Genomic DNA, 11,203 nt, shown 5'->3' with positions numbered 1-11,203 from the left:
GGCAGGTACGCACTTTTGCGCATGTGCTTATTGTCCTGACGCACAGCGGGGGCGTGGCTTTGCAGAAGTGGGCGGGGCTCTCTGATTTCGTCAGGGACGTAGGTAGAAGCTGGTTGGGGAGCGTGCGTGCCAGCCTGACGCGAATAGTGCGCACATGCGTGATGACGTAGGGGGCGTTGATTGGGACCAAGAACAGGGCCCGCGCATGCGTGGATTCTCGTCTTCTGTCCAAGTTGGTCGCTTCTCTGCGCCAAAGGTAAGCGGGCCGTTACCCGTTTGTGTTGTTCGCCAGCGAGGCCTGGCCTCCTCCCGCTTCGCCCGCTCGGTGTCGCGCGCCCCCATAGCCTTGCTAGAGGGTTACCGTTAGCCTTAAGTGTGCGAATCCGAGGGGTAGCGGCAGACTCGAGACCACGCTCCTTCCTCCCGAAGGAGGCGGCACCTCGCGTTTGAGGCCCGCCTGCGTTTGAGGCCCTCCTGCGCTTGCGGCCTGCCTGCACTTGAGGCCCGTCTGCCTTTGAGACCTCATTGGGCGTGATTGAGGAATTTGGGGAGGTTTTTGGGCGGTATTGAGGACGAGGGGGTCCGTTACTGAGCACAGAATTCCGAAGCGGGAATCCTTCATCGTCTAAATGGCGCCGGGGGCGGGACCTCCGGCATCTGGCTTCCGCGGGCCGCCGCGGGCCATGAAACGTGAGGGATAGCTGAGATGAGGCTGTTATTGGGATGGCCCCCATGCGTATTTACATGCAGTGCGACTGCCGAGCTTTCGAGGCGGCAGGATTTACCGTCCACGTTCCTCACTACTAACCAAGCCTTTAGAACAGATCTCACGAGAACCTAGAGGTCGGTATTTTTTCAGTTTAAATTTGCCTGTTACTGACTTTCACGTCTTTCGCCTAGTGAGCAGTAGCCAACATGTCAGGGTGGGAGTCATATTACAAAACCGAGGGCGATGAAGAAGCAGAAGAAGAACAAGAAGAGAACCTTGAAGCAAGTGGTAAGTGACTTCAGCATGTAGTGCCATTCGGTATGTGGAAGAAAGACCTTCCCTGCCCATCTCTGCTGGGTGGACTTTTCTGTTTGATGGCATGCCCTTCTCCTCCCAGATAATTCTGAAGTTCTTTTTTTCCTTTGAACTTTGCAGAGCTACTCTAGGCTCTTTTTTTTTTTTTTTTTTTTTGAGACGGAGTCTCGCTCTGTCGCCCGGGCTGGAGTGCAGTGGCCGTATCTCAGCTCACTGCAAGCTCCGCCTCCCGGGTTCCCGCCATTCTCCTGCCTCAGCCTCCCGAGTAGCTGGGACTACAGGCGCCCGCCACCTCGCCCGGCTAATTTTTGTATTTTTTAGTAGAGACGGGGTTTCACCGTGTTAGCCAGGATGGTCTCGATCTCCTGACCTCGTGATCCGCCCGTCTCGGCCTCCCAAAGTGCTGGGATTACAGGCTTGAGCCACCGCGCCCGGCCTTACCCTAGGCTCTTATATTCAGATCCTACTCTAGTCGGCCCTAAGTTTTTTCTGGACACTGGTAGTTTGACATCTTTTGGGCCCTGATAAATGGCCATGACCATGAGTATTTTTTGTCATCTTAAGTGGTTCAGGTGAGACCCTTCTCATCCAGGAAAGTAGTTTTACCATTGCAGGACCTCAGTGTAAAAATGCCCCCACCCGGCCGGGCGCGGTGGCTCAAGCCTGTAATCCCAGCACTTTGGGAGGCCGAGACGGGCGGATCACGAGTTCAGGAGATCGAGACAATCCTGGCTAACACGGTGAAACCCCGTCTCTACTAAAATACAAAAAAAATTAGCCGGGCGAGGTGGCGGGCGCCTGTAGTCCCAGCTACTCGGGAGGCTGAGGCAGGAGAATGACGTGAACCCGGGAGGCGGGGCTTGCAGTGAGCTGAGATCCGGCCACTGCACTCCAGCCTGGGCAACAGAGCCAGACTCCGTCTCAAAAAAAAAAAAAAAAAAAAAATGCCCCCACCCTACAATAGCTACCCCAACCAAAGAATAAATGCAAGCAACACAGTTACAGGAAAGCGATTGATGCTTTCAATGTAGCCTCCATGTTTGGGAGTGTTATGTTCAGGCAACGCAGTAACACAGTAGAACAAAGGAAGAGAAATAGGGGTACATGTAATCTTCATACTGGTTAATTTAACTCCTGGGTAGACGATTTTTGATTTTTTTTTTTTTTTTTTTTTTTGAGATGGAGTCTTGCTCTGTCATTCAGGCTGGAGTGCAGTGGCGCAATCTCGGTTGACTGCAACCTCCGCTCCCCAGGTTCAAGCGATTCTCCTGCCTCAGCCTCCCAAGTAGCTGGGATTACAGGCGCGCTGTAATTTTTGTACTTTTAGTAAAGACGGGGTTTCACCGTCTTGGCCGGGCTGATCTTGTGATCCACCGTCCTCGGCCTCCCAAAATGCTGGGATTACAGGCGTGAGCCACCGCTTCCGGCCAAAATTTTGAATGTTTTTATTAAAAGTGAGAAACGCCAGGCGCGGTGTCTCAAGACTAATTCCAGCACTTTGGGAGGCCGAGGCGGGCGGATCACGAGGTCAGGAGATCGAGACCATCCTGGCTAACACGGTGAAACCCTGTCTCTACTAAAAAAAAAAAACAAATAATTAACCGGGCATGGTGGCAAGCACCTGTAGTCCCAGCTACTGCGAGGCTGAGGCAGGAGAATGGTGCGAACCCGGGAGGCGGAGCTTGTAGTGAGCCGAGATGGCGCCACTGCACTCCAGCCCAGGCGACAGAGCGAGACTCTGTCTCAAAAAAAAAAAAAAGAAACGTGGGCAATATATAAAAAATTTAAAAATTTGCCATAATCTGTATAATCTACCACCCTAACACAACTGCTACCAGCATTTTGACATTTTTGTATTTTTCCTTCAAGTATCTTTCAATCTTTATTTCCTAATAAAATATATATCTTTTTTAATTTTTTGATAGAGACAGGCTGGAGTGCAGTGGTGAGATCATCATAGCTCCCTATAACCTCAAACTCCCGGGCTCAAGTGATCCTCCTGCTTCAGCTATCTCAGTAGCTGGTACTAAAGTGCCACCAACTCCCAATAATTTTTTAGTTTTTTGTAGAGACAGGGTCTTGCTATGTTGATCAGGCTAGTCTCAAACTCCTGGCCTCAAACGATTCCCCCACAGCCTTGGCCTCCCAGAGTTCTAGGTTTATAGTCATGAGCCTCTATGTCCAGCCTGTATCTGATTTCTTGTATTGTTGTAACGATGGTGCATATACATTTTTGCCATTTTAATTTACACCAGTTTTCCAAACATAATTTTAAACAAATGTACATAATTTTGTGTTCTACCTTTTTTTCTTATTGTTGTAGCATGGATATATCTTTCCTTGCAAGTACATGTATTTAATCTCTATAACTCCTTTTATTTATTTATTTACTGAGACAGAGTCTCGCTCTGTTGCCGAGGCTGGAGTGCAGTGGCTCAATCTCGGCTCACTGCAACCTCCACCACCCCGGTTCAAGCTATTCTCCCATCTCAGCCTCCCGAGCAGCTGGGAACACAGGCATGTGCACCACCACACCCGGCTAATTTTTGTATTTTTGGTAGAGACAGTGTTTCGCCATGTTGGCCAGGCTGGTCTTGAACTCCTGGCCTTAGGTGATTCGCCCACCTCGGCCTCCCAAAGTGCTGGGATTACAGGTGTAAGCAACCGTGCCTGGCCTATAGCTCATTTTAAATATACCACAATTTGGCCGGGTGTGGTGGCTCACGTCTGTAATCCCAACACTTTGGGAGCAGATCACCTGAAGTCAGGGGTTAAAGACCAGCCTGGCCAACATGGCAAAACACCGTCTCTACTAAAAAATGCAAAAATTAGTTGAGTCTGTGGTGACATGCACCTGTAGCCTCAGCTGCTTAGGAGACTGAGGCACAAAAATTGCTTGAACCCGGGAGGCAGAGGCTACAGTGAACCAAGATTGCAACACTGCATTCCAGCCTGGGCGACAGAGTGAAACCCTGTCTCAAAATAAAACGGGCCGGGCGTGGTGGCTCAGGTCTATAATCCCAGCACTTTGGGAGGCCGAGGTGGGTGGATCACGAGGTCAGGAGATGGAGACCATCCTGACTAACATGGTGAAACCCTGTCTCTACTAAAAAAATACAAAAAATTAGCCAGGTGTGGTGGCAGGTGCTTGTAGTCCCAACTACTCTGGAGGCTGAGGCAGGAGAATGGCATGAACCCGGGAGGCGGAGCTTGCAGTGAGCCGAGATCGCGTCACTGCACTCCAGTCTGGGCGACAGCAAGATTCCGTCTCAAAAAAATAAAAATAAAATAAACCAGGCATGGTGGCTTATGCCTGTAATCCTGGCACTTTGGGAGGCCAAGGCGGGTGGATCACCTGAAGTCAGGAGTTTGAGACCAGCCTGACCAACATGGTGAAACCCCATCTCTACTAAATGCAGAAAATTAGCTGGGCATGGTGGCACATGCCTGTAATCCCAGTTACTTGGAGATAACCAGACGTTATATACCTTTTTAGGAAAAAACACGTTACTTAACGATAGAGTCATGCTGAAGAAAGAAAACCTGAATCTGATTAAGCCTCTCTATGTCCTTAGTAGGAAGGACAGAGGACTATGTTAATCTGCACCAAAAGAGGTCAATCAGCAGGCCCGGCAAGGTGGCTCATGCCTGTAATCCCAATACTTTGGGAGGCCGCGGCAGAGGATCGATCAAGCCCAGAAGTTCAAGGCTGCAGTAAGCTATGATTGCACCACTGTGTTCCAGCCTGTGTGAGAGAACAAGACTCTGTTTCTAAAATGATTAATTCGTTAATTTTATTTATTTATTTGAGATGGAGTCTCTGTCGTCAGGCTGGAGTGCAGTGGCGTAGTCTTGGCTGGCTGCAACCTCTGCCTCCTGGGTTCAAGCGATTCTCCTGCCTCAGCCTCCCTAGTAGCTGGAATTACAGGCATGCGCCACCACACACAGCTAGTTTTTGTATTTTTAGTAGAGATGGGGTTTCACCATGTTGTCCAGGATGGTCCCAATCTCGACCTCGTGATCTACATGCCTCGGCCTCCTAAGGTGCTGGGATTATAGGCATGAGCCACCATGCCCTGCCATTTATTTATTTTTATTTTTTTTAAAACAGGCTCTCACTGTGTCACCCAAACTGGAGTGCAGTGGCGCAATCTTGGCTCACTGCAGCCTCTGCATCCCAGGTTCAAGCAATTCTCCCACCTCAGCCTCTCTAGTTACAGGCATGTGCCACCACACACAGCTAGTTTTTGTATTTTTAGTAGAGATGGGGTTTTACTGTGTTGTCCCGAATGGTCTCAATCTTTTGTCCTCATGATCCACACGCCTTGGCCTCCCAAAGTGCTGGGATTATAGGCGTGAGCCACTGTGCCTGGCGAAAATAATTATTTATTTGTTTTTGAGACGTATCTTGCTCTGTGGCCCAGGCTGGAGAGTAGTGGTGTGATCTCTGCTCACGGCAACCTCTGCCTCCTGGGTTCAAGTGATTATCCTACCTCAGCCTCCCAATTAGCTGGGATTACAGGTGGGCACCACCATGCCTGGCTAATTTTTTTTTTTTTTTTTTGTTTTGAGATGGAGTCTCACTCTGTCGCCCAGGCTGGAGTACAGTGGTGTGATCGCGGCTCACTGCAAGCTCCGCCTCCCGGGTTCACGCCATTTCCCTGCCTTAGCCTCCCAAGTAGCTGGGACTGCAGGTGCTCACCACCACGCCTGGCTAATTTTTTTTTTTTTTTTTTTTTTTGAGACAGAGTCTTGCTCTGTTACCCAGGCTGGAGTGCAGTGGTGCGATCTCAGCTCACTACAAGCTCCGCCTCCCGGGTTCACGCCATTCTCCTGCCTTAGCCTCCCGAGTAGCTGGGACTACAGGCGCCCGCCACAACACCCAGCTAATTTTTTGTATTTTTAGTAGAGACGGGGTTTCATCGGGTTAGCCAGGATGGTCTCGATCTCCTGACCTTGTGATCCGCCCGCCTCGGCCTCCCAAAGTGCTGGGATTACAGGCGTGAGCCACCGCGCCCGGCCTAATGTTTGTATTTTCAGTAGAGACGGGGTTTCACCATGTTGACCAGGCTGGTCTCGAACTCCTGACCTCAAGTGATCCGCCTGCCTTGTTCTCCCAAAGTGTTGGGATTACAGACATGAGCCACCGTGCCCCACCTAATTAATTTTTTTAAAAAGGCAATCAGCAAAATCCAGAATGTGGATAAGTGTATAGTACAAAGCATCTTGGCTCTTCAGCAAATAAATTACAAGGGAAAAAGAGGGTATCTGTAGATGAAGAGGCTTCAGAAACAGTAAGTCAAAGGTAATGTTTAGAAATGTAGTTTTGGGTGATAAAATTATAAAGAAACGGGTGGGTGTGTGGTAGATCATGGCTATAATCCTAGCTCTTAGGCCAGGGCAGGCCTGGGTGCAGTGGCTCACGCCTGTAATCCCAGCACTTTGGGAGGCTGAGGTGGGTAGGTCACCTGAGGTCAGGAGTTCAAGACCAACCTGGCCAACATGGTGAAACCCTGTCTCTACTAAAAATATAAAATTAGCTGAGCGTGGTAGTGGGCGGCTATAATCCCAGCTACTCGGGAGGCTGAGGCAGGAGAATCGCTTGACTCTGGGAGGCGGAGGTGGTAGTGAGCTGGGATCACGCCACCGTACTCCAGCCTGGCAATAGAACGAGACTCCGTCTCAAAAAAAAAAAATAGAGGCCTAGGCGGAAGGATTGCCTGAGCTCAGAAGTTTGAGAACAGCCTGGGCAGTGCATCACGATACCATCTCTACAGTAAATTTAAAAAATTAGCTGGTCATGGTGGCATACACCTGTAGTCCCAGTTACTCGGGAGGCTGAGGCAGGAGGATAGCTTGAGCCCAGGAGTTCAAGGTTGCAGTGAGCTGTGATTGTGTCACTGCACTCCAGCCTGGGTGATGGGAGTGAGACTGTATCTCAAAAAAAAAAAAAAAAAAACCAAAAAAACCCAGGATATTGACTTTTTTGGGGGAGATGGGTGTTGTAATTGGGAAGGAATATAATTATGAGGGGTTTCTGGGGTGTCTGGCAAGACTCAATTTCCTGACATAGGTGGAGATTTTATGGTTGTTCACTTTATAATAATTGATTAGGTTATACTTTATGGCCTTTGTTTTATATGGTAAACAAATACGAATACAAGGATAAACATTTTCTTCCACTTTTTTCCCCATAGGAGACTATAAATATTCAGGAAGAGATAGTTTGATTTTTTTGGTTGATGCCTCCAAGGCTATGTTTGAATCTCAGAGTGAAGATGAGTTGACACCTTTTGACATGAGCATCCAGGTAAGACTACCTTTTAGTTTAAGACAAATTTAAAAACAGTATCGACTGGGCATGGTGGCTCATGCCTGTAATCTCTACATTGGGAGGCCGAGACAGGGAGATCACTTGAGCCTAGGAGTTTGAGACCAACCTGGTAACATGGAGAAACCCCATCTCTACAGAAAATACACAAATCATCCAGGTGTAGTGGTGCACACCTGTAGTCCTAGCTGCTAGGGAGGCCGAGGCAAGAGGATTGCTTGAGCCCAGGAGATCAAGGCTGCAGTGAGCTGGGATTGTGCTGCTCATTGTACTCCAGCATAGGTAAGACAGCAAGACTCTGTCTCAAAAAACAAAAACACCACAAAAAAGAAGTAGGCGCCTCCTCTTGCAGAGATGAGAGTATAAAGGTGGAAGGGAAGTTCCTGCAGTTATAGTGTGGAAAAGAGTGAGTGATACTTGGGAGTTGACTGCTACCTGTGGTTGGGGAAGATGGCTACAATAAAAAGGCAACTTCAATTTTAAAACAGGCACAGGACTTGAAAAGACATTTCTCCTGCCGGGCATGGTGGCTCGTATCTGTAATCCCAGCACTTTGGGAGGCGGAGGCGGGCGGATCATGAGGTCAGGAGTTGGAGACCAGGTTGGCCAACATGGTGAAACCTCGTCTCTGCTAATAATGCAAAAATAATTAGCCAGACAGGGTGGTGCGCTTCTGTAGTCCCAGGTACTCAGGAGGCTAAGGCAGGAGAATCTCTTAAACCCGGGAGATGGAGGTTGCAGTGAGCTGAGATTGCACCACTGCACTCCAGCTTGGGCAACAGAGTGAGACTCTTGTCTAAAAGAAAAAAAAAAAGACAGGACATTTCTCCAAAGATACGCAGATGTCCAACAAGCACAGGAAAAGATACTCAGCATGTTTAGTCATTAGAGAAAGGCAAATGAAAAATCACTCATACCCACTATATAAACAAACTAAAATTTAAAAAACACCAGCAGAAAATAAGAGGTGTTGGCAAGGTTGTGGATAAATGGGTGTGATTGACTGTGCCTGACCTGTTTTTGTTTCTTTAGAGGTTGTGTTTCATGTAACATAAAATTAACCATTTGAAAGTATACAATTCAATGACACATTCACAATGTTATGCAGACACCACCTCTATCTTATTCCAAAACATTTCAAATGACTAAACAGTGACATATGGATATACATTCCACGAAAAAGAATGAAGAATTGATACGTACTACAAAGTAGATGAACCTTGAAAGCATTATGCTAAGTGAAAGAAGCCAGATACAAAAAGTCAAATATTGTATGATTTCATTTGCATGAAATATCCAGAATAGGTAAGTTCTTAATGCAGAGTGGTGGTTGGTTACCTGAGGCACAGGGAAGAGATGAACGGGGAGCAACTGCTTAGTGGGTACTGGGTTTGCTTTTGGGGTGATGAAAATTTTTTGGAACTAGAGTTGGTAGTTGCACAACATTGTGAATGTTTGTGTGTGTATTTATTTATTTTTATTTTTATTATTTTTTTGAGACGGAGTCTCACTCTGTCGCTCAGGCTGGAGTGTAGTGGCGCGATCTCTGCTCACTGCAAACTCTGCCTTCCGGGTTCACGCCAATCTCCTACCTTAGCCTCCGGAGTAGCTGGGACTGCAGGCGCCTGCCACCATGCCTGGCTAATTTTTTGCATTTTTAGTAGAGACGGGGTTTCACCGTGTTAGCCAGGATGGTCTCGATCTCCTGAACTCGTGATCTGCCCGCCTCGGCCTCCCAAAGTGCTGGGATTACAGGCTTGAGCCACTGCGCCCAGCCTTGTGTGTGTATTTATGCTTTTTAAAAATTTTTATTTATTTTTGAGATAGAGTCTTGCTCGGTCGCCAGGCTGGAGTGCAGTGGTGCAATTTTGGCTCACTGCAACCTCCGACTCCCTGGTTCAGGCGATTCTCCTGCCTTAGCCGCTCGAGTAGCTGAGATTACAGGCATGCGTCACCATGCCCAGCTAATTTTTGTATTTTTAGTAGAAACGGAGTTTCACCATATTGGCCAGGATGATCTCGGACCGCTGACCTTGTGATCTGCTCGCCTCGGCCTTTCAAAGTGCTAGGATTGCAGGCGTGAGGCACTGCACCTGGCCTTGCTTTTTTTTTCGAGATGGTATCCCACTATTGCTCAGGCTGGTTTGGAACTCCTGAGCTCAAGCAATCCACCCACCTCAGCCTCCTGAGTGGCTGGGATTAAGACGTGTGCCACTATGCCTGGCACATTGTGAATGTATTAAATACCTTTTAATTGTTTGCTTAGAAATGATTCTTTTTTATCTAAATTTCAGCTTAATTAAAAAGATTACTGCTTCTTTTGTGTACTTCATAGAGAGGAATTTTCACAGATTTATTATATATCTCATGCCTCATGATTTTAGAATTTGGAACTGAACAGAAACTTTTCATGTTCTAATTTGTGTACAAATAGTTCTTGTAGGCAGGGTGTGGTGGCTCACGCCTGTAATCCCAGCACTTTGGGAGGCTGAGGTGAGCAAATCACGTGAGGTCAGGAGTTCGAGACCAGCTTGGCCAACATGGTGAAACTCTACTCAAAATCAAAAATTAGCCGGGCATGGTAGTGCAGGCCTGTAGTCCCAGCTATTCGGGAGGCTGAGGTAGGAGAATTGCTTGAACTCTGGAGGTGGAGGTTGCAGTGAGCCAGGATTGCGCCACTGCACTCCAGCCTGGGTGACAGAGAGAGACTCCATCTCAAGAAAAAAAAGAAACTGTTCTTGTAGTTGGCAAACCAGAGTATCTTGCACCAAAAAAAAAAAAAAGCTCGGTGTGGTGGTGTGCACCTGTACTACTCAGGAGGCTGAGGTGAGAGGATTGCTTGAACCCAGGAGTTTGAGGCTGCACTGAGCTATGATTGTGCCAGTGAACCCTAGCCTGGGCAACAGAGTAAGACCCTGTCCCTTAAAAAAAAAAAAAAAAAAAAAAGGCCGGGCACGGTAGCTCATACCTGTAATCCTAGTACTTTGGGAGGCCAAGGTGGGCGAATCACGAGGTCAAGAGATCAAAATCATCCTGGCCAAAGTGGTGAAACCCCGTCTCTACTAAAAATACAAAAATTAGTTGGGTGTGGTGGTGCGCGCCTGTACTCTCAGCTACTCAGGAGGCTGAGGTAGGAGAATCACTTGAACCTGGGAGGCGGAGATTGCAGTGAGCCGAGATGGCACCATTGCACTCCAACCTGGGCGACAGAGCCATACTCCGTCTCAAAAAAAAAAAAAAGTGTGTGTGTGAAATAAAATAATAGAACCATGAATGAAAACAGTCGTTAATTTAAAATGGTTCTCAAACAGAGTTACTTGCAGGGCATTAAAACAGACTACAGAACCTTGCCCCAGAATCAGAATTTCTGATTCTCTACATCTAGAATGGGGACCAAGAATTTGCATTTCTAGTAAGTTGTCAGGTGATGCTGATGTTACTGATTTGGAGACCATCACGTTGAAGAGCAGTGCTGTAACCTTTTTTAGACCGTGAACCTCTTTTTTTTTTTTTTTTTTTTTTTGAGATGGAGTCTCGCTGTGTTGCCCAGGCTCGAGTGCAGTGGCATGAACTTGGCTCACTGCAAACTCCGCCTCCCGGGTTCACGCCCTTCTCCTGCCTCAGCCTCCCGGGTAGCTGGGACTACAGGTGCCCACCACCACGCCTGGCTAATTTTTTTAAAAAAATTTTTTAGTAGAGGCAGGGTTTCACCGTGTTAGCCAGATGGTCTTGATCTCCTGACCTTGTGATCTGCCCACCTTGGCCTCCCAAAGTGCTAGGATTACAGGCATGTGCCACTGCGCCCGGCCAACCATGGACCTCTTTGAGAATATGATGACAGCTACATA

General features: G+C 47.8%; 1 protein-coding gene across 2 annotated transcripts in view; it reads left to right on the top strand.

Moving 5' to 3' along the window:
• The first annotated feature begins 104 nt into the window (after nucleotides 1-104).
• The window catches only part of XRCC6 (X-ray repair cross complementing 6), a 39,539-nt gene continuing 28,440 nt past the window's right edge, over nucleotides 105-11,203 (top strand). Inside the window, exons 1-3 of one of the 2 annotated variants that reach the window (XM_009217389.3) lie at nucleotides 105-256; nucleotides 901-997; nucleotides 7,222-7,334. In XM_009217389.3, coding sequence (XP_009215653.2) covers nucleotides 916-997; nucleotides 7,222-7,334 — 195 coding nt within the window. In that variant the 5' untranslated portion in view covers nucleotides 105-256; nucleotides 901-915. Of the gene's footprint in view, nucleotides 503-900; nucleotides 998-7,221; nucleotides 7,335-11,203 lie in introns of both variants that reach the window. The other variant, XM_009217390.2, reaches the window with a different exon arrangement.

The sequence above is a fragment of the Papio anubis genome, chromosome 16 (assembly GCF_008728515.1).
Source record: "Papio anubis isolate 15944 chromosome 16, Panubis1.0, whole genome shotgun sequence".
Taxonomy (NCBI): Eukaryota; Metazoa; Chordata; class Mammalia; order Primates; family Cercopithecidae; genus Papio; species Papio anubis.
The sequence above is the reverse complement of the archived record's forward strand: the minus strand, read 5'-3'. Positions and strand labels throughout refer to the sequence as shown.